The following is a 21932-nucleotide window of genomic DNA, read 5'->3' as shown; positions in this document are numbered from 1 at the left end:
TTCGGATCCACGGGGGCGGGGGGGCTCCTTTCTCCCTCTCCTGTGTGTGTTTCCACCAATAAAACACGCGTGGTGTCCACGGACGAAACTGTCGCTGCTCAGAGCCACCACCATGTCCGGATCCTCCCATCTCTTTCCAAGATGTCTCAGTCTTGCCTTGTCTGGGTTTGGGGTGGGGAGACAAGGGTTCCCGGGAGGGATCCCGGAGGAAGGACGTTGAGGGGTAGGGACGTGACCGGGAAGAGCCCTGCAGGGGGCGCAGCGAGCGGGCGACTCCGTAGGCAGCGCGGCCCACCACCTCCGCCCCTGGGAACCCTGGGGGGCGCTTAGAGAGCGCACCTAAAGTGGTTCCACTCGGGGGGCCAGAGGCTGGGCTACCACCTCCTGAGGACGTCGGGTCCTGTGCTCCGGGGGAAGCTCCCAGGCTGGGTCGCGATCGCTTGCAGCAATGAGCAGTTGGGAATCTTGAATGTTGCGCTACCTACCCGCCGGCTGGGGGCGGTCACTACACGATTCATCTTTTAATGGGCATAGCCCTTGATCCCTGGACCCAGCAACTGCGATCCACCAAAGGCAGGAGGGAGCCCGAGTTTATCTACCAACTCCGGGGGGCTCAAACTCTCCCACTCTGGCCAGTACCCTGAGGGCAGACTTGGGTGTCCAGGAGCGCAGGGAGCTCCATCTGCTTCTCTCCTCCAGGCACCCCCGAGGCGGTCTCGTGGGATGTTTATAACACTCAGATCCGATCCCTGACCTTTCCGGGACCCTGAGCCGCTCACCCCTCTACTCCGCATGCGACTGGCGCCACCATGTCCCCTGTCCTGAGCCCCCCCTCTCCCCCGAAATACTTCTAGTCCCAAGCTTTGGTTGGGTGAAACGGAGGTAAGGTTGGAGAGGATCCCTTCTTAGCCTTTGGATCTCACCCTCACGGGGGACAAAAAGCCAGTTCAGTTTGAAGTCAGTGCCCACAGGTTAAGTGCCCCGTGGCAGGTTCCTAAAAATGTGGGCTGGAGGTGGGGGCACGGGCGGATGGGTGTGGTTCAGCGTGCCCATCCCGGGAGACTGCACTGCACTTTCGCCATCTTCCATTAGGTGGCGCCCAATAGTACGCTTTGGATTCTGCACTCCCGCTCACAAGTAAAAAATAAAATAGAAATAGTAATTAAAAAATAAAATCCCTCCTGGCTTCCAAGGGCTTCACCTCTTGTTTTCAGGCTTTGAGCCTGGGGACTCAGAAAGGGCTGTGTCAGAACGGTTGGGTGGCTCAGGTGGTTGAGCGTCTGCCTTTGGCTCAGGTCGTGATCCCGAGGTCCTGGAATCAAATCCCACATCTGCTCTCCACAGGGAGTCTGCTTCTCCCTCTGCCTGTCTCTGCCTCTCTCCCCGTGTCTCTAATGAATAAATAAATAAAATCTGGGACGCGTGGGTGGTTCAGCGGTTGGGCGTCTGCCTTCAGCTCAGGGCGTGATCCTGGAGTGCCTGGATCGAGTCCCACATCTGGCTGCCTGCATGGAGCCTGCTTCTCTCTCTGCCTATGTCTCTGCCTCTCTCTGTGTGTGTCTGTCATGAATAAATAAATAAAATCTTTATAAATAAATAAATAAATGAAATCTTAAAAAAAAGAAAGGCCTGTCACATGTTGCCTACACATGTATAATTATACATGTACAGGTTGGGGTGTCCTGGGTCATGAGAGCTCAGTGAGCAGGAGGCTGGCTTCTGGAAACACCTTTGGTCCAGACTCTAGCTCTGCACCTGCTGGCTCTGTGGGAGAGGGCTCAGGGAGGTTTGTGTGAAAGTGTCCTCTGCCAGCCTAAAACACCATGGTGATGTCAGTCAGGGCCATGGTCACCATCAGAGGGGCCCTGAGTCTCCCAGGAGCTCAGTCACTGGTTGAAAGTATCATGGGAATTATGGCATGAACGTAGTCATGGAAATCAGAAACCTGAGAAATGCATTTTCTTTTGTCTTGTCTTTTCTTTTCTTTTCTTTTTTCTTTTCTTTTTTTTCTTTTCTTTTCTTTTCTTTTCTTTTTTTCTTTTCTTTCTTTCTTTTCTTTCTTTCTTTCTTTCTTTCTTTCTTTCTTTCTTTCTTTCTTCTTTCTTTTTTAAAAAAATTTGTTTATTTGACAGAGAGAGAGCAGGCAAGGTCACAAGCAGGGGAATGGCAGGCAGAGGGAAAATGAGGAGCAGGTTCCTCGCAGAGCAGGGATCCTGATACAGGACTGGATCCCAGGACCCTGTGGTCATGACCTGAGCCAAAGGCAGAGACACTCAACCACTGAGCCACCCAGCTGTCCTGAGAGTTGCATTTTCAAGAGCACCATAAACAGAGATAGTGGAATTGTGGGTATGGAACAAGAGTGTGGACTTCATTTTTTTTTTAATTTTTTATTTATTTATGATAGTCACAGAGAGAGAGAGAGAGGGAGGCAGAGACACAGGCAGAGGGAGAAGCAGGCTCCATGCACCGGGAGCCTGATGTGGGATTCGATCCCGGGTCTCCAGGATCGCGCCCTGGGCCAAAGGCAGGCGCCAAACCGCTGCGCCACCCAGGGATCCCAAGAGTGTGGACTTCAGTGTAGTCAGAGAAGGTGGGCTGTTAATGCAGACAGACAGAGAGGGTGTCTAGTGAGGATCAGGGAACATGGACTACCCAATGCAGGACAGAGAATGTGGGTTCACCCAGTGGAGAACAGAGAACAAGGAATGTTCATGTGGAACAGATAGCTTGCTCATCTAGTGAGGAGTGTCCATTTTAGAATGGAGGAGGGACATTGTCTGGCTCAGTGTCAAGAGGTGTCCTCAAGCTGCTCCAGAGAAAAATAGACTGTGGGCAGTGGAGTGGGGTGTAGGGGGTGGAAGCCAGAGATCGGGGAGCAGGGGACTGTAGTGGAAGCTGATGAGGGAAGCTGACTGCGTGGAGGTTGTGGGGTTGGTGAGACTGGCTTCACTTGGAAGGAGGAACCACCAGGAGGGGTTGACAGATCAGGAGAGGGGAGAGAGGAGTCAGGGCCAACTCCAGAGCTTCTGGATAACCTGGAGGCTGGGGAGTTGGGGCAGGGAAGATGAGGACCTCCTGAGGCTCACGATGTGTGAGTTCCCTGTGGTTCACCTCCTGGCCTTCTCTGTGACACCTAAACTCATAAGCCCTTGGTCTAGGAGGAGAGGTCAAGGTGTGAAGTAGAGATTTGGGGACATCCAGAGCGTTGGTGTCTTCATCAATGAAATGGAGACAATTGTCCTGCCACCTCAGCCTACTAGAAGGAGCCCATGAGTTAGGCTCCCCACCTCCCCAGCCTGATGTGCAGTGGACCTGCAGCAAATGCCCCTCCTTTCTTTCTTGGTCCCCCTTCTCTGACACCTTCCCCAAATCACAGCTTCCCTGGGTCCCTCATGGATTCATAGATCATCTCATGGCCCCCATGTTGGTCCAGGGAAATCCCAGGACCACCACCTCTGTCACCCATCCTCTCTCCAGGGGACACTCTGAGTCCAAAGGTCAAAAGCCACAGTGAATCCCCTGCAAACAGACATTCACATGTGCTCATAAAGACAAAAACACCTACAGAAACAAGGCAATCAGCTATATAGGCCCCACTCACAGACCACATAAAACCTCTCAGACATCTATTCACACTCACATGTTATGTTCTACATTCAGGCAGATGCACTTATCTATAAAAATACAGGTGGCAAGACTTAGATACCCAAGCTAGAAGCCCTTTCCTCCAAGCCTTGAAACATAAAACATCAGATTCTTGAGACTATTTTTTTTGTCCTTGATCCAGCCATGCCTGAAGCTCACTGTACTTTTAGAGCTTTTTGTCGCAAAATGTTCCCCCCCTTTTTTTTTGCTGGAGCCCATTTAAATTGGGGTGTGTGTGTGTACATGTGTGTGTGTGCAATCAGAGTCCTGGCTGATAGAGATGAATAAGGCTTTGCCAAACGAAAAGCACTGAGAAAGGAGGTAGTCCAAGATGAAAGATAGCATTTAGAGGCGCCTGGAGGCATGAGGTAGCATGGCCAGTGGCAAGCTGTATTATATAGTGTGTAGTGCTGGCAGCTGACTGAAGTCAGGTAGAGGTATAAGAATTCAGTCTGAGCACTTGAGAGTCTAGTCAGTGGGAGCACCCGAATGTTCTTGATCAGGGGAGTTCCACGTTCAGAACTCTCCAGTGGGAGGCAGTGCGTGGATAAATGAATGCATTTGCCTCAGGCCTGCGAGATAGGTGCAGATGCCAGGAGACTGAGTCTCAGAGAGGACGGCCACACGGTCCCAGAGAGAGTCCTGACTCCTCCGAGGCCTGAACCTGCCGAGCGTCTTTGAACTACAACCTCCGGCATGCAACTCGAGCGACCTCGTGGCCCCCGTGGTTTGCTCCAGCTGCAAGCCCGACGATTGGCCTTTTGGGCTGTTTGTCAGAACAGAGTTGGACTCTGATTGGTTAGATTTCCTCGAGGGGACGGAGCCTCGGGTCAGAGGACCTCGCTCCCGCCGGCGACATGGTAAGCCCGCGGCCCGCGGTGGGGGGGGCCTTGATGGAGGGGCCAGGGATCCCACTGAGGGGGGCCGGGGAGACACCGAGGGGGCGGGGATCCCTTTGTGGGGATTGGGAGCTCTGAGGGACTCTGGGTCGCGCAGAGGGCCATGTGTCCCTCTCTGGGTCCATCCAGTCTCCCTGTGGGACCTATGTGGGGGTTGAGGGTTCTGCCTAGGTAGGGGACTGGAGGCCCCCGAGCGCTCGGGAATTCTGGAAAAATCCCTGGGGGCCCTCTAAGGGCCTGGGGTCCTGCCGAGGGGTCGCAGCGCTGCAGAGGTGCCTGGGGCCCCGGGAACGTACAGATCGTCGCTGGGGAGGTTGGGGGTCTCCCTGGAGCCCACGCTTGGCGACGTGGGTCCTGCGGAAGGATGGGGAGCCACTGCGTGGGTGGAGGCCTGTAGAAGGGCCAGGGAAAGCCCCGAGAGGAGGAGCCCGGCCAAGGGGATCTGGGTGGCCTCGGGGCGGGCGAGGGTCCCAGAATTAGAGACAGCACAGTTGAAACCCTCAGGTCTCACGCGGCTTTGGGTCCAGTCTATTGGGGTTATTCTTCACACTTAGCCCGGCCACTTGGGTGGGTCAGGCTGATGCGGGGCGAGAGCAGAACTCCCAATCCCTAAATGTTCCGACTGGGCGGAGGGAGGGGCCCTAGAAGACCGCCCGGCCCTGCCTGGGGGAATGCCCGAGGAGGGGCGTTGGGAGGCTCCCGAACTGAAAAGCGGTTCCAGGCCGGCGCGGGGTGCGGGAAGCAGTGGGAGCTGAGCGGAAGGGTTCTCGAGAACAGGATGGAGAAATATCTCATTGGTGTTCGCAGGTAGCAAAATTCTCACATTCTTGGATTGTAGGTTCAGGGAAAGGCTTTGAGGAGGAGAGGGACGTGGGCCGATGCGGGGCTCCAGATATCTTTGGAAACCTGCAGAGCCAGGACCTCAAGACGGAGGCTGCTGGGGGGCGGGGCTTGAGAAACGCCCCTGGACCGACCTCAGGAGCCTCAGGCAGAGGGATGCCTGTCTTTCTTCCCTCCTTCCCTTCTCCTGCCTTCCTTCCTTGCTCCTTCTTCCCTCCCTCTCTCCTTCCTTCCTTCTTTCCTGCCTGTCCTAGGTGCTGGAACCGAAAGGTCTGAACAACGGTCCCCGCCCTGGGAGGTGTCAGAGGGTGATAGGGGTCTGCGATGGAGAACCCAGGGGTTCGACACGGAGAGGGCTACCAAGAGAGCCGAGCAGTTGGGCAGAGTGTCTAGAGTTGGGCCCACCAGGCCTTGCAGGCTGTGAAAAGGAGTTGGATGTTGACTGACATGCTGACTCACTGGGAAGGGCTGAGGGCTGTGTCCATGGGAGTGATGGATGGGTCCTGGGGCCTCCGAGACAGAGCTGATCCGCAAGCTCGAACTCGGCGGCATGGAAGTCCAGGCTAGAGGTGCCTCTGTGCTGGGGTTGTGCTGGGCCAACAGTGGTTAAAAACCTAGCAGGAGATTGAGTCACAGCATGGAAGCCAAAGAGGGAAAAAGGAAAGTTGGCAGGGGAGCCCCAAGGTCTGATATCTGTAGAGGCTCAGGTGGGAGGCTCTGGGGGCATGGGGAGGGGAGAAGAGGATCCTAGGAGGAGGAGAGGCCTGTCTCACTGGGCTTGAAAGGGGGCCCCTTGACTGACCATGCCCATGTTCTTTATTGACCGCTTGCCAGTCTGCATTTTAGGGTTAGGGAGGGTGAGCAGTGAGAATAGGAGATTTGTGAGATTTAGAGACCAGAAAGATGGTGCCCCGACCTCAGTGCTGAAAAAATGTTTCTGGTTTACGAGTTACGGGCATAGAGAAAATATCCTGTTAGTTATCGTAATGATGGATTTCTCAGCAGTCATTCTGAATTACTGTGTTGGCCGGATACGCATCACGCTGGAGCTTTTCCTATTAAAGTTAGCATATTTTTGCCCGATTAAAGAATCATTTTAATAATTAATTTTAATATTAAAGTAATCTTTATTTCACTTTTAGTTGTTAATTATAATATCATAATACTAGTCGACAGCACTCCTGAGCACATAATTTTGTATAATTACATAATTACTGATACCAAATTGGTATTTACTGCATTCAAGCAGGAAAACTGAGCTTCAGACTGATTACCCAAAGCATTTCTTCTAAAACGTTTTAAAATTAATATAGGAAAACGTGTTATGAATTGTTAAATAGTTTGTTATGTAGAAGTTAGTGAGAAATTCCTAATTTAAAAAGTCATCCCACCCAAACGTGTAAGTCTTTGTCCTGACACTGATAATGGCCAGAAATAGGCTTTCCAAGGAAGTCGATTACAAAGGGAGGTTTAAGGAGAAGGAGAGGGCTATGGATTCATCAGGATAATCTCTGGTGGGAAAGACAGGGGGAAGCTGCCAGGGTGCACCACATTGTGCGGGTGGGACCGTGGGAGGGGTGCCTCTTGCACAGGGTATGCTCCTCTAAGGTCCGGAAAGTGGTCTTGACAGTACACGAAACAAAATAGCACCCCATCTCCAGATGGGGAAACAGAGGCCTGAGGGAGATGAATACCTGAAATCCATAGTGGAGGCCAGAAACTAACCCTAGTCTCTGCTCCGGCGCATGCTCACCGCCACCCCACACCCCAGCTAGGTGGTGGTGGTAGGGAGTGGGGGAAATCCACACACAGCAGGGGCTCCCTGGGTTGAGTCTGACCCCACCCCAGGCCCCTCCTTCAAGATGCTGCTGGAACCTGGGAGATCCACCCTCCCCAACCTGGCCCCAGCCTCTATAAATAGCCTGAGTTCCCAGGCAGGGAGCTTGTGACCTTCTGGCAGACGCTGCCCTTCATGTCCCCTCTCCCCAGGCGGTCCTGGGAGTGCAGCTGGTGGTGACCCTGCTCACCGCCACCCTCATGCATAGGCTGGCACCTCACTGCTCCTTCGCACGCTGGCTGCTCTGCAATGGCAGGTGAGCCACAGCCCCGCCCCAGGCAGTGGGAGGAGCCCCACCAGGCCCGCCCCCTCTGCCTCCTTCAAACCCTGCCGCGAGCCCTACGAAGTGGTTTTGGTTTTTTATTTTTTTATTTTTTATTTTTTTGGTTTTGGTTTTTAAAAAACTTTATTGAAATATAATTGACGTACAATAGACTGCAAATATTTGAAGCACGCAGTTGGGGCAGTTTTGAAAGACTGTCCACACTAGTCTTGCTGAGACCTGTTTCCTGCAATGCTTTTCGTCCCTGTTTGGATTTTGGACCCTTTCTCAGATCTGGTAGAAACCATGAACTTTCCAGAACACATACCTGCTCCGCCAGAAGAGATAGCCAGCAGATTCAGGGGTGTCCAGGATGCCCCGCCACCCTTGCTTTCCAGAGAGCTTCTCCCTGCACTCCCCCAGCAAACCCCTAACTCACCTCCTGAGCCTTCCCCTGGCCTTGCATAGCCCCTGCTAGCCTGACCCCATGCGTTTCGGGTCCAGCTCTCCTGACTCCAGCCCTGGGACTGAGGATTCACTGCCTCGAACCCTCCATGCCTGAGCTTTCCTGACTTCCCCATCTTTGCCCTCAGTCTCTTCCGATACAAGCATCCTACTGAGGAAGAGCTTCGGGCCCTGGAGGGAAAGCCGAGGCCCAGAGGCAGGAAGGAGCGGTGAGTGAGCCCCCAGCCTCAGGGGAGCGGTTCCCCTTCCAGGTGCAGATCTGGGCACCGAGGAGAGTGGTGGACACCCCCCAGGCTGAGAAGATGGCACTGTCATTCATTGGTTGCTTCCCGTTGACAGCTAATGCTTATTGGAAGTTTGCTCTGGGCCAGCCCTGTGAGCGGGTGGCGTGGCACCCTGGTGTGCAGAGACCCAGGCCTGGGGAGAAGGTACCTCCCAAGCCAGCTCCTCCTGTGCTCTGAGGGTGGCCCGGTGGGACCTCTCAGGCTAGCCTGGGGTAGTGGGTGGCCACATCTGGCGGGGAGGAGAGAACTGAGGATGGTGCTCTGACACTCCTTCCCCGTGCCCGGTTCCCCAGGTGGGCCAATGGCTATAGTGAAGAAAAGCCCCTGTCTGTGCCCCGAGACGCCCCTTTCCAGCTGGAGACCTGCCCCCTCACAGCGGTTGATGCCCTCGGTAACAGCCCAGCTGGGTCCCCAGCGCCCCAGCCTCAGCCCACACCCTGGGGGATTGGCGCGGGGTCCAGTGCTGGCCTGCGCGCTGAGCTGCTGTTCTCCGCAGTCCTGCGCTTCTTCCTGGAGTACCAGTGGTTCGTGGACTTCGCCGTGTACTCGGGCGGCGTGTACGTCTTCACAGAGGCCTACTACTACGTGCTGGGCCCGGCCAAGGAGACCAACATCGCCGTGTTCTGGTGCCTGCTCACCATCGCCTTCTCCATGTATCCTTCCTCAGGCTGCCGAGTGGGTGCGGGAGGAGGGAGGCAGGTGGGAACGGGCCTCGAGCTTTCCTCCACCCCCCTCACCCCCAGATTGGCCTATCAGTTATCGGCTGCCACCCCCCAAAACTCCCCCAAACTGGGTGGTGTAAAATGGTCACTGTTTTATTTGCTCTCCTCCTGGGCTAGGCTCAGCCGGGCCTCCTTATCTCTGCTCTAAGGGGTCCCACCTTCCAGCAGGTGAGGCCGAGGTTCCTCCAAGTAGCAGAAACATCAGCAAGGAAGAAGGGGTGCTGAGAGCCTCCTGAGGCTTTGCAGGAAGTTGACCCACCCCACCCCTGTCCATTCTCTTGGTCAGAGCAAGTCACCAGCCCAGATGCAGGGGCATGCTCCCTCTGGCATGTTTTTGTATGAAGCTGCCTGGGGAACAGAGGCAAACCTGTACATTGAAGGCCCAAGTCTGAGAAAGGCCCTGGTGGGATGGGCTTGTGAAGAAGAGTCGGTCTGGAAGCCCACACTGGTTCTGGAAAGCCCTGTGGGTCTCTTTCAGGGCAGATTAGAGATACAGCCCTTGTATCTCTGATAGTTTCTCTGAGGAATGGGAGATTTTCCTGCCATGAATGCAGCCAGGCTAGGTGGGTCAGGGAGGCCAGACCTCCCGAAGAGACAGACTTGCTGGTTCTTTCTTTCTTTCTTTCTTTTTTTATTTTTATTTATTTATGATAGTCACACAGAGAGAGAGAGAGGCAGAGACACAGGCAGAGGGAGAAGCAGGCTCCATGCACCGGGAGCCCAACGTGGGATTCGATCCGGGGTCTCCAGGATCGCGCCCTGGGCCAAAGGCAGGCGCCAAACCGCTGCACCACCCAGGGATCCCTCTTTTTTCTTTCTTTCTTTCTTTCTTTCTTTCTTTCTTTCTTTCTTTCTTTCTTTCTTTCTTTCTTTCTTTCTTTCTTTTTATTTTTTTATTTATGATAGTCACACACACAGAGAGAGAGGCAGAAACACAGGCAGAGGGAGAAGCAGGCTCCATGCACTGGGAGCCCGACGTGGGATTCGATCCCGGGCCTCCAGGATCATGCACTAGGCCAAAGGCAGGCGCTAAACCGCTGCGCCACCCAAGGATCCTTCCTTCCTTTCTTTCTTTCTTTCTTTCTTTCTTTCTTTCTTTCTTTCTTTCTTTCTTTTTCTTTAATATTTTATTTATTTATTCATGAGAGACACAGAGAGAGAGGCAGAGACATAGGCAGAGGGAGAAGCAGGCTCCATGCAGGGAGCCCGATGTGGGACTCGATCCCAGGACTCCAGGATCACGCTCTGGGCCAAAGGCAGGCGCTAAACCGCTGAGCCATCCAGGGATCCTTCTTTTTTCTTTCTTTCTTTCTTTCTTTCTTTCTTTCTTTCTTTCTTTCTTTTCTTGCTTTCTGTCCTTTCTTTCAAGATTTTTAAAAAGATTTTATTCTTTTTATTTTTATTTATTTTTAAGATTTTCTTTATTTATTCATGAGAATACACAGAGAGGAGAGAGAGAGAGAGGCAGACACAGGCAAAGGGAGAAACAGGCTCCATGCAGGGAGCCCGACTTGGGATCGATCCCAGGTCTCCAGGACGCCCTGGCTGTAGGTGGCGCTAAACCGCTGAACCACTGGGGCTGCCCTTTCTTTCAATATTTTTTTTTTTTTTTTAAATTTATGATAGGCACACAGTGAGAGAGAGAGAGAGGCAGAGACATAGGCAGAGGGAGAAGCAGGCTCCATGCACTGGGAGCCTGACGTGGGATTCGATCCTGAGTCTCCAGGATCGCGCCCTAGGCCAAAGGCAGGCGCCAAACCGCTGCGCCACCCAGGGATCCCTCAATATTTTATTTATTTATTCATAGGAGACACAGAGAAAGAGAGGCAGAGACACAGGCAGAGGGAGATGCAGGCAGGCTTCCTGCAGTGAGCCTGATGTGGGACTCCACCCGAACCAAAGGCAGACAGATGCTCAAGCACTGAACCACCCAGGTGTCCCTTGCTGGCTCTTTTAGTCAGAAATGGCCACAGGTACGGGTTGGTTGAGCCTCTAACTCTTGATTTCAGTTGGGGTCATGATCTCGGTGGTATCATGGGATCGAGCCCTGAACTGGGCTCCTTGCTCAGCATGGAGTTGACCTGAGATTCTTTCCCCCTCTCTGCTCTGCTCCTCCCCCAACTCAAGCTCTAAATAAACAAACAAATATTTTAAAAAAGAAAAAACAAAAAGAGGAATGGCTATAGGTGGTGTGATGAGGCCGAGCTGGAAGCCCAGGCATGCCTGCCACCCACACACCCAAGCTTGCTGACACAGGCATGAGCAACATGGACCTTGTGTTCTGGGCTTGTTGAGTAGCTCACTCCTCTCCTGGGTCACTGCCCTGCTCCCCAAGACTCCAAACCCCAGCTCTGGTGTTTTGGGCTCTGGGGTTGGGGGGATAATTTGGCTGGGAGTGGGGGAGTGGGGAGGGGGCACTGCAGCTGCTCCAGGCTTCCTTAGCCTCATCCCCAGCAAGATGTTCCTGATGGTGACCCGCTTGTACTTCAGCACCGAGGAAGGGGGCGAACGCTCTGTCTGCCTCACCTTTGCCTTCCTCTTTCTGCTCCTGGCCATGCTGGTGCAGGTGGTCCAGGAGGACACTCTTGAGCTGGGGCTGGAGCCAGGTATGTTCAGTCTCTGAGGCATGGGGTCACCACGGCCGCCACTCCCTTGTGGAAGTCGGGTTTGAGTGGCTTGTTCCACCAGCACATACTAGGTGAAGGGGCAGGGGACTGCTTGGGCCTGAGTAGTCTCTATGGCCGCTTGCTACCCTGGGCAACTCCTGGGGCTTTGGGGCAAAAGGATATCCTGGCTCACTGTCCCTGATGGCAGCCTGCAGCTGTAGTTCTTTGCAGGGCACTTCTGCTGCCCTTATCTTCCCTCTCCCCAGCAGCCATAATGATTTCCTGTCTACTTATTCTAATTTGGTGATGGAAATGGATAAATGGCACAAAATTCATAAAGTACAAGAGGGTATACATAGAGTAAAAAATCACCCATGCCAACTCTCCTTCCAAGAGGAAAACTGGGGGATCACTTTCTTTTTTCCCCATTAAACAGTAGTGTTTATGGCTCTTTTCCCCTTAAAAACATTACTTTGGAGGTTGTCCCTTAACTGTACATACAGTGTGTTTTTTTTTTTTTTAATGCCCACATAGTATTTCATTTTATGGATGTTCTATGATTATTTAACCAGTCCCCTACTTCTGGATATCTAAATCTTTCACTAGTAAACATTGTTGTTCACAACCATGTTGTTTTACAAGTGTCATATAGGAATACCTTGCACATGTGGTCCTGTGCAAGGAAGTGAATTTTTAAAAAAAATTTATTCATAGAGACACACACACAGAGAGAGAGAGAGGCAGAGAGACACAGGCAGAGGGAGAAGCAGGCTCCATGCAGGGAGCCCGACGCGGGACTCGATCCCGAGTCTCCACGATCACACCCCCGGCCGCAGGCGGCGCTAAACTGCTGCACCATGGGGCTGCCCAGAAGTGCATTTTTAATTTTGATGATGTTGTAAATTCCCATTTAGGAAAAGATGAATGAAGTGCCTATTTCCCCACATCCTCTTCAATGTGTTTCCTCAGACTTTCTTTTTTTTTTTTTTTTTTTGTCTTGGGAAATCTGATAGGTGAAAATACAAGTGAGGGTGAGCATCTTCTCCTATGTGGAAAAGTAATTTCTCTCTGCCTTCCAGAAAAAATCTGTTCTTTTGCCCAGTTTTCTATTGAGTTGTTGACCCTTTTATTGATTCGTAGGAGCTCTTTATATATTATAGACATTAACCTTTATGTGTGATAGTAGGTGCAAATATTTTTTCTTAGTTTCCCATTTTTCTTTTGTCTTTCTCTATTCTTTGGGTGAGCTTTTAAAAATACCATTTGGATATATCACTTCTCTGCCTGATACCAGACCCTAGTGGTCTTTGAATAAAGATCAAAATATTCACCATGGCATGCAGTTTTGCTGTGCTTCTTGAGCTTTATCTTTACCAATTCTCCCTGCTTTTCAGTTTTTAAAATTACATAATGTTTGACATATATATGTATACATACACATGCGCGCACACACATATAGAACATGTATATGTAAATTACAAAGCAAAATAATGTAACAAACTCTCTTGTTAAATGAGAACCAGAACATTCTCAACCTTCTTGCATGTCTCTGGTGTTCCTTTCCAGTCCCACTACCTTCTTCCCCTACTCACAGCCCCAACTGGTCTCCCAAATTTTGTGTTTATCATTCCTTTGCTTTTTTCTTTTTTTTTTTTCTTTTTTTTTTTTCTTTTTTAATAAATAAGTTTAAGCCAACACAAGGCTTAAACTCAACCCTGAGATCAAGATCTGAGCTGATACCAAGAGTCGGATTCTTGGTCTGACTGAGCCACTGAGCCACCCCATTCCTTTGCCTTTGTAAAAAATAGTTTCATTACATATGTCTCTGTCCCTAAAGAATTCATCATACAGTTTGCTCGCTGTTGTGGATGGTGTTAGCCAGTATGTGATCTGCCAACTGGTGCTTTTCTGTCTTTTTAATATTGTTTACAAAACGAGGACATGTCAGTCTGAGCAGCTTTTGTTCACCTCTTCTCACGGATGAATGACATTCTCTTGTGGGGCCACTTGTCTTCATTTGTCGATTCTTCTGTGCTGGGAGATTTAGGTGGTTTCGAGATTTGAGCTTTTTCACGGTTGCTATAGGGAACATTCTTGTACATGTTTCCTTGTATGCATACGCAGGCATTTCTTTGGGCACAGGATTTGGGGATGATGGGGATGTGTTCACCTTCCTAAGATGGTGCCTCAGCGTTTTTTCAGAGCTGTTCTCGTAGCACTCCTGCCAGGCACGCAGCCCAGGGTTCGGAGTGAGGACACTGCATACAGGCCGCCCACTGAGTCCCAGTTACCCCGGGCAAGCATGGGTGAGATTGCAACAGCCTCCTGCCTCTCCTCCCTGCTTATGAGGTGGGGTGGTGAATGCACCAACCTTCCAGGAACATAGTCCGGTGCAAATGACTGGAGATCTATGGAAAGTGCTTGATTTTTCCCGGTCTAATGGTGGAAAACAATGCCTTTAGTGGTCTTTTTTTTTTTTAAGATTTTATTATTTATTCATGAGAGACACAGAGAGAGAGGCAGAGACATAGGCAGAGAGAAAAGCAGGTCTCCCACGGGGAGCCCAATGAGGGACTCCATCCCAGGACCTGAGGATCACGACTGGAGCCCAAGGTCGACACTCAACCACTGAGCCACCCAGGCGTCCCCACTTTCATCATTTTTAAGTGTACACTTCAGTGGCATGAAGCACATCCACATTGTCGTGCGACCATCGCTACCATCCATTTCACCCCCCACCTTTCGCCTTGCAAATTTGAAACTCTGTCCCCACTGAACACTGACTCTCTATTCCTCCCCACCCCCCGCCAGCCCCTGGCACCAGCCATCCTACCTTCTGTCTCTACGAGTCTGACCACCCTAGATGCTTTATATGAGGGGAATCATGCAGTATCTGTCTTTTAGTGACTGGCTTCTTCCACTGGGCATAATATCATTAAGGTTCATCCATGCTGTAGCCTGGGTCCAAATTTCCTTTCTTTTTAAGGCTGAATAATATTCCTTTGCATAATACATCCCATTTGGCTCATCCATTCATGTATCAATGGGCATTTATGTTGCTTCTATGATTTCACTATTGCAAACAGTGTTGCTATGAACATGGGTGTACAAGTCCCTGCTTTTTAATTCTTTTGGGTACAGATCCAGAGGTGGAAGTGCCGGGTTATGTAGTAATTCTATATTTAATTTTTTTTGAGGAATCAACAAACTGTTTCCCTGAGTGGCTGCACCATTCTACATTCCTACCAGCTGTGCACGAAGGTTCCAGCTTCCCCACATCCTTGCCAACATTTTTTTTTGTTGTTGTTTTTTAAGATTTCACTTATTTATTTGAGAGAGAGAGAGAGAAAGAGAGGACAAGCATGAGAAAGAGAGAAAGCAGGGAGGGAGGCAAGCAAAGGGAAAAGCAGACACTCCACTGAGCAGGGAGCCCGATGCGGGGCTCAATCCCAGGATGCTGGGATCCTAACCTGTGCCGAAGGCAGATGTCTAACTGGCTGAGCCACTCATGTGCCCCTCACCAACATTTATTTCCCTTTACTTTTTTCTTAAGAGTGACTATCCTATCTCATTGTGGTTTTTATTTGTATTTGCCTAATGATGAGTGATGTTGAGCACATCTTCGTGTTTGTTGGTCATCTGTATATCTTCTTTGGAAGAATTGTCTATTCAAGTCCTTTGCCTATTTTTTTCTTTTTCAAAGGTTTTATTTTATTATTTAAAAATTATTTATTCATGAGAGACACAGACAGAGACATAGGCAGAGGGAGAGTCAGGCTCCCCACGAGGAGCCTGATGTGGGACTTGATCCCAAACCTTGGGATCATGCCCTGAGCCAAAGGCAGATGCTCAACCACTGAGCCGCCCAGGCATCCCTGTATCCCAAATTTAAAGAAATTAAAATGTGGTGGTTGTAGGGAGTGTATCTTCAAATTTGTGGCATGGCTTTGTACTTTCTTTGTGTTTTGTTTTTTTTTTTTTTTCTCTTAAAAAGAATTGTAGGGCACCTGTCTGGCTCAGTCAGTGGAGTATGTGACTCTTGATCTCGAGGTTGTAGTTTGAGCCCCATGTTGGGTGTAGAGATTGCTTAAAAATAAAATCTTATATATTTTATTTTGAAAAATTTCAAACCATCAGAATGGTTGGAAGAATCCTCTAATGAACTCCCATATGCCCTTGACCTAGATTCATTTGGCCATTTTTGCATTATTTATTCTCTGTGCATGCACACACCACATTTTTTGGCTGAGTTGTTGACTATAGTTGCACCCCTCACCTCTTTTGATGAATAGCAGTTCATTATTTTAGTTGATTTTTGTCTTGAATATATTCCCTTCCCTTCCCTACAATCAGAAAGACATTTTGTATTTTCCAACACAATATTTCGATTTTGCTTTTCATGTAAACCCTTAAACTCCTGGGCATTCACTACTGTCTTATGAGGTAGGTATCAAACCGAGTGTTTTCCATGGAATGACCTTGCTGTACAATTGTATTTTTAGTGAATTGTGGGTTCTTTTCATTTTCTTTCATCTTTTTCCGATCTTTCCCTTTTGCGTGGCTAGGACCTCTGGCTTTTATAGCACTACTCTGGTAGGCTTCTTTTTCTTGTTTCCAATTTCTTAGTTGGCTATTTAGCTCATTAATTTTCAGCTTCTTCTATTTCTATGCTAGCATTTCTAGCATGTAAGGCTATAAATATTTGACTAAGTCCCACTTTTGTCTATTCCTTAAGTTTTGACTTGTAATTTACATCTTCAGGCAGTTCTGGGTAATTTAAAGTTTTCATTGCAATTTCTTTTCTTTCTTCTTCTTTATCTCTCTCTCTTTGTTTGTTTGTTTTGTTTTGTTTTGTTTTGTTTTTGTTTTTTTAGAGGAGGGAAGGGGCAGAGGGAGGGGGAGACAGAGAATCCTAAGCAAGCTTCATGACCAGTGCTGAGCCCCGTGTGGGGCTCAACCTCACAACCCCAAGATAATGACCTGAGCAGAAATCGAGTTGGACACTTAACTGATTGAGCCACTCAGGTGCCCTAGTCAGTGTTTTCTTTATATGTTTTGTGGCTATTTGACAAGGTGTTTACAAGTTTAGAATTGCTATATATATACCTAGTGAATCAATCATCTTATGATATATTGACTACTTCTGATTCTAATAATATTTGTCTTATTCTAGTTTATCTGGTAATAATATAGCCTTCTTGGCTTCTTTTTTTAGGTTGAGATACACTTGACATATACCATTGCTAGTTTCAGGTATACAATATAATGACTCGATATTTGTATGTATTACAAAACAATCACCACAATAAATCTGGCTAACATCCATCACCATACAGATACAACTTTTTTTTTCTTATGATTAAAACTTTTAAGATCTACTGTCTTAGCAACTCTCAAATATACAATACCACTTTTCTTTTGTATTTGTTGTATCTTTTTAACATCCCTTTTCTTTCAACCTTATAGGGACCTTATGTTGAGGTATGTCTCCTTAAAAAACATACAGCTGGATATTTTCAATTAAGTCTGTGTCATTTAACTTCAAAGTTTTAACCTGCTTACATTTATTATGATTACTGACCTATTTGGCATTGTTTCTACATCTCACCATTTCACCTTCTTTTTGTTCTTTTTCTGTGATTGCTGTTGACATTGGCTGCCAGTCTAATTGTCTTTCCTCTATAGGTGATCTGTCTTAAATACCTGGCTGCTTTGCGGTCTCTTTGTTTTTGGTATTCCAGTTTACTACAGTGTCTAGGTATGGATTTCTTTGTATTATTCAGATTTGATATATTTTGTGTGTCATTCATTCTGCAGTCTTTTCAGCTATTCTCTTCCAACATGTTCTCTCCTTTATTCTCTCTTCCCTTCTCTCTCTGGGGCTCTTAATTGACTTATGCTGGATTTTCTATCCTGTCCCCCTTATCCCTTAATCTCCCTTCATATTTTCTACCTTTTTATCTTTCTGAGTTGGAATCTGAGTGATTTCTTCAGATCCAATTCACTCATTCCTCCTTTTGCTGTTTTGAAAATGCCATGTAACAACCTGTCATTTCAATAATTATATTTTCCCTTTGGAAGAGCTTACCTGGTCCCTTTGCAAATATACCTGGTCATCTGAGGCAGCCTCATGTTGCCTGTTCTGTGATTCCACCTTTTATTTTCCTCAATAATTTCACATAATAGCACCTGAAATTTTTCTGTAGTCTGAAGGGTTTAAATTTGTTTTTTTCCCCCTGCTTATTCTCCTTTTTGGTGATTGGTTCCCTGGTGTGTTTGGTGAATTGGGTTGTGAGCTCATTTTTATTTGCTTTTTACTCTGTGGAAAATCTGAGGGCCTGAGCTGAGGATTCTTTCCAGGCCTTTGGTTTTATTCTATGGGAGTCCTTCATGCCCCTCTGGATTCCTGGTATAATCCAGGAAGCTCAGACTCAGTGGTCCACTGCTCTCCCCCACCATGTCCCCCAGTCCACTCAAGGGTGTCTGCCTGTTATATTTTCCTATTCTTAAAAAAAATGCACATAACCAGGGCACAACGTTATCCTTTTGCCTGGCACAGGGCCCGGCTCCACTGGTGCATTCCTACCTGGGGAGCAAAAGTCTGTGTGGGAGGGGGTCAGAGCAGACACTGAAGGCTCCAGGGGTCTATTATTTTTTATTTTTTTAAAGATTTTTAAAATTTATTTGACAGCGAGGGAGCACAAGTAGGGGGAGCAGCAGGCAGAGGGAGAGAGAGAAGGAGGCTCCCCACTGAGCAAGGAGCCCAGTGTAGGGCTCAATCCCAGAACCCTGGGATCATGACCTGAGCTGAAACCAGACACTTAACTGACTGAACCACCTGGCGCCCCTCCAGGGGTCTAGACATTGCCCTCTCCTTGTCTTCCCCAGGCCTGGCCAGTATGACCCAGAACTTGGAGCCACTTCTGAAGACGCAGGGCTGGGACTGGGCGTGAGTCCTGGGAAGTGAGGTGGTACAAGAGCAGGCTGTAACTTGCAGGTGGGGTGCTGACGGGCTTTGGGGCCTCTTGACCCTTCTCTTCTCCCCAGGCTCCCACTGGCCAAGCTGGCCATCCGCATAGGGCTGGCATTCGTGGGGTCCATGCTAGGTGCCTTCCTCACCTTTCCGGGCCTGCGGCTGGCCCAGACACACCTGGATGCACTGACCATGTCGGAAGACCGGCCCACACTGCAGTTATGTAGAGTGCCAGATGGGTGGGAATGGAGGTGGGGAATCTAAAGAAGAGGCTAAGGGGATGCTGGGTGTGCCCAGGCCTCACTCCTCTGTGCCCTTGCCCCTAGGTTCTTTCTTCATATCAGCTTCCTGTCCCCTCTGATCATCCTGTGGCTCTGGACCAAGCCCATTGCACGAGACTTCCTGCACCAGGCACCACCTGGGGAGATGCCCTTCTCCCTGTGCGCATCCTGTGGGGCTGGGAGGGAGGACAGTGGGGGCCCTTCTGTGTACCCCCATCTCTGAGGCTCTGGGAGGAGCCTTGGATGCTGGGGGAAGATCCTGGAGCAGAGGCAGCCTCCCTAGCCCCTCACTCCCCTCCCCACAGGCTGTCGGACTCTGCCTTCGACTCCCTGCGCCTCTGGGTGCTGGTGGCGCTGTGCCTGCTAAGGCTGGCAGTGACAAGGCCCCACCTGCAGGCCTACCTGTGCTTGGCCAAGGCCCGCGTGGAGCAGCTGCGCCGGGAGGCCGGCCGCATAGAGGCCCGCGAGATCCAGAGGCGGGTATGGGCACCGAAGGTTGGGAGGGAACTCGGGGCTCAGGGCAGGGGTCTGAAGGGGGTCACCCGAAGCCCGGAAGGCTGCACCGCTCACCCCTCCCACGTAGCCACTGCTACCTGCCCCCTAGGTGGTGCGAGTCTATTGCTACGTGACGGTGGTGAGTCTGCAGTACCTGACGCCGCTCATCTTCACCCTCAGCTGCACCCTGCTGCTCAAGACACTGGGTGAGAAGTGGGTGGGGTGGGCTGGGGGCGGAGCCTGGATGGCCTGGGGGAGGGGAGAGTAGGAGGGGGGCCCCGAGGTTGGGGTGGGGGGCAGGAGGAGGTTGGGGTGGGGGGCAGGAGGCGGGTGGGCGGGGGGGGGGGTTGGGGGGGTGGAGGCGGGGCTGGGAGGTGGAGCCGAAGGCTGGTGGTGGGGGGTGTCAGCACGACTGGGGGTCCCAGAGGTCTAACCCGCCTGTCCTTCTACCTGTCCCGTCTCCACCCTCCTCTTCTCGCAGGCGGCTACTCCTGGGGCCCCGGCCCAGTCCCCGTGCCGTCCCCGACCCCGTCCTCCACCCACGATCGCCTGGTGGGTCTCGGGGATGACGAGGCCCAGCAGACAGCGGCGCTGATCGCTGGGGCCCTGGGCAGCCTGCTCACGCCCCTCTTCCTCCGCGCCATCCTCACCTTCCTCATCTGGTGGACAGCCGCCTGCCAGCTGCTCTCCAGCCTCTTTGGCCTCTACTTCCAGCGGCACCTGGCGGGCTCCTAGCCGCCTGCAGACACTCCTGGGGCCCCGAGGCCCGAGCCTGAGCCAGCGGTGTAAGGGCCGCTTCCTCCGCGTGTGCCTCAGTATCCTCAGGTGCCAGATGGGCCTGGGGGGCCCCCGCAGCACCTGCTGTGCCCGCCCACTTCACCGCAGTGCCTGAGCCCTGGGCCCCTTGGGTCCCATGTTTCTGCCTCAAAATTCTTGCCCTGTGCCCCACGCCAGAGGATCCCAGGGCCATTGTCCCTGGATGGCATGCCCCCGAGAGCCCCGCTATTTGATGCAGAGGTGGGAGGGTCATTCTTCTGAACAAATAAAAGAACAGGCTGATTTTTACTATCAGGATTGGAGTGGTTTGGGAGGCAGCTTTCTGCTTGTTGGCGTTGGGTGCTGGGTGAAGGGAATGACCAAGGAGAGCACAGGGCCACCCAGACTGTGAGCAAAGGCCTGGGAGCAAGAAGTGAAGGGAGGGGTGGGGAGAGAAGAAATGCAACAAAGTTGAGAAGAGAGGCCACAAATCAGTAGAGAAAGAAGACTGGGGGGCGGGGGGGGGGTGCGGAGGCTGGGGTGGTGGCAAGAGGGAGGGGAGGGTGGGGGAGAGCCCTGGGAGGGGACTGGGGGATGAGAAGGCAGGGAGATGGAGATGACAGATAAAGTAGGAATCTTGCAGGAGGAATAAGAAGATAAAAGATGGAAAACCGATGGGTGGGTGGGGTCGGGGTGGGGGTGGGGGCACTAGGGAGCAAAGGAAATCAGAGAACTGGCCCAGAAGAATCTTCCAAAGCCAGAGAGTTCTGGGAAGACACACAGGAGCAGAGAGAGGCCCTGATGGAACCAGGCCATGTGAATTCCCGGGACCGCAAGTCTCCAGGTGCTGCGGGACAAGAGCTGCATCCCAAGGGACGTGTCTAGGAAGTTCCCAGAAGGAAGGAAGCCAGGAAGCCCAGCTCCCAGCTGGGACAGAACAGGTCATACCTACTGGATCAGGAATCAGAGATGATGGAGTGTTGTCCCTAGTTCTGCTGGTCCCACACTATGGCTGGCACCCCAGGAGGCCCTGAAACCCCGCCCAGCCTAGTGGCACAGCCACTCCCCCCACCCGTGCTGCAGCGACAGGGAGTGGTAGCAGTGATGCCTCTGGCCACCTGGCCCTAGTCTTGCTCAGCCAGGGCTATGCGTGCTCTCTGCTCTCAGAGCTCAACACCATGTGGTCTAGGGATATGCAGGAAGGTGGAAACGCCTAAAGAAAAGCAAGAGCGTGACTGGCACAAGCATGAGGCACAGCAGGTACAGTGGGGTGTGGCCCCACGTGGGACGAGGCCAAGGCACAAAGAATCCATGATGGTCCCAGGCTCTCACTGCCGGGCGTTAAACCACAGACGTCTTACACACTCCTTCTGGGATACATTGCACAATTAAAAAGAAAAGTCATAAGAATGAGAGAAACTAAGTGGAACCACATCAGAGAAAAATAGGGAAGATAGAAAGGGGGTCAAGATCCTATGTTTTTAGAAGTATGACTTGTTAACGGACACAGCAGTGGTAATCACCACACATCAGTGCTTCTCACAGGAGCAGACAATAGTCCATGTCTGGAGATAATCTTCTGGAGACAGTTTGGGTTGTCACAACTGAGGGGACAGAGACACCAGTGCATCTGGGGGGGTGGAGGCTAAGGATGCTGCTGGGCACCCAAATGTGCCCAGGATGACCCCAGCTCAGATGCTAGTGGTGCCCAGGCCGAGAAAGCCTGTTAGTACAAGAAACGGAATGTATTGGGGTGCCTGGATCAGGTCATGATCCCGGGGTCATGGGATCAAGCCCTGAGCGGGGCTCTCTGCTCAGTGGGAGGAGTCTGCTTCTCCCTCTGCCTCTGCCACTGCCCCTCCCC

General features: G+C 51.0%; 1 protein-coding gene across 7 annotated transcripts; it reads left to right on the top strand.

Moving 5' to 3' along the window:
- The first annotated feature begins 4470 nt into the window (after positions 1-4470).
- On the top strand, positions 4471-20383 carry TMEM161A (transmembrane protein 161A). 7 transcript variants are annotated; one of them, XM_041764191.1, is made up of 12 exons: positions 4471-4508; positions 7377-7480; positions 8080-8160; positions 8529-8626; positions 8732-8888; positions 11412-11563; positions 18452-18512; positions 18611-18754; positions 18863-18976; positions 19123-19297; positions 19422-19518; positions 19794-20383. In XM_041764191.1, the coding sequence occupies exons 1-12, from the start codon at positions 4506-4508 to the stop codon at positions 20045-20047; spliced, it is 1440 nt and encodes a 479-aa protein (XP_041620125.1). In that variant the 5' UTR covers positions 4471-4505; the 3' UTR covers positions 20048-20383. The 7 variants fall into 7 exon arrangements, with proteins under 7 accessions (XP_041620125.1, XP_041620129.1, XP_041620131.1 ...); XM_041764192.1 differs by lacking the exon at positions 4471-4508 and adding an exon at positions 4554-5354; XM_041764193.1 differs by lacking the exon at positions 4471-4508 and adding an exon at positions 8291-8379 and having other exon boundaries at positions 5376-7480; positions 7991-8160.
- Positions 20384-21932: the final 1549 nt, after the last annotated feature.

This window comes from Vulpes lagopus, chromosome 7, assembly GCF_018345385.1.
Source record: "Vulpes lagopus strain Blue_001 chromosome 7, ASM1834538v1, whole genome shotgun sequence".
In the NCBI taxonomy this organism is placed as follows: domain Eukaryota; kingdom Metazoa; phylum Chordata; class Mammalia; order Carnivora; family Canidae; genus Vulpes; species Vulpes lagopus.
The sequence above is the reverse complement of the archived record's forward strand: the minus strand, read 5'-3'. Positions and strand labels throughout refer to the sequence as shown.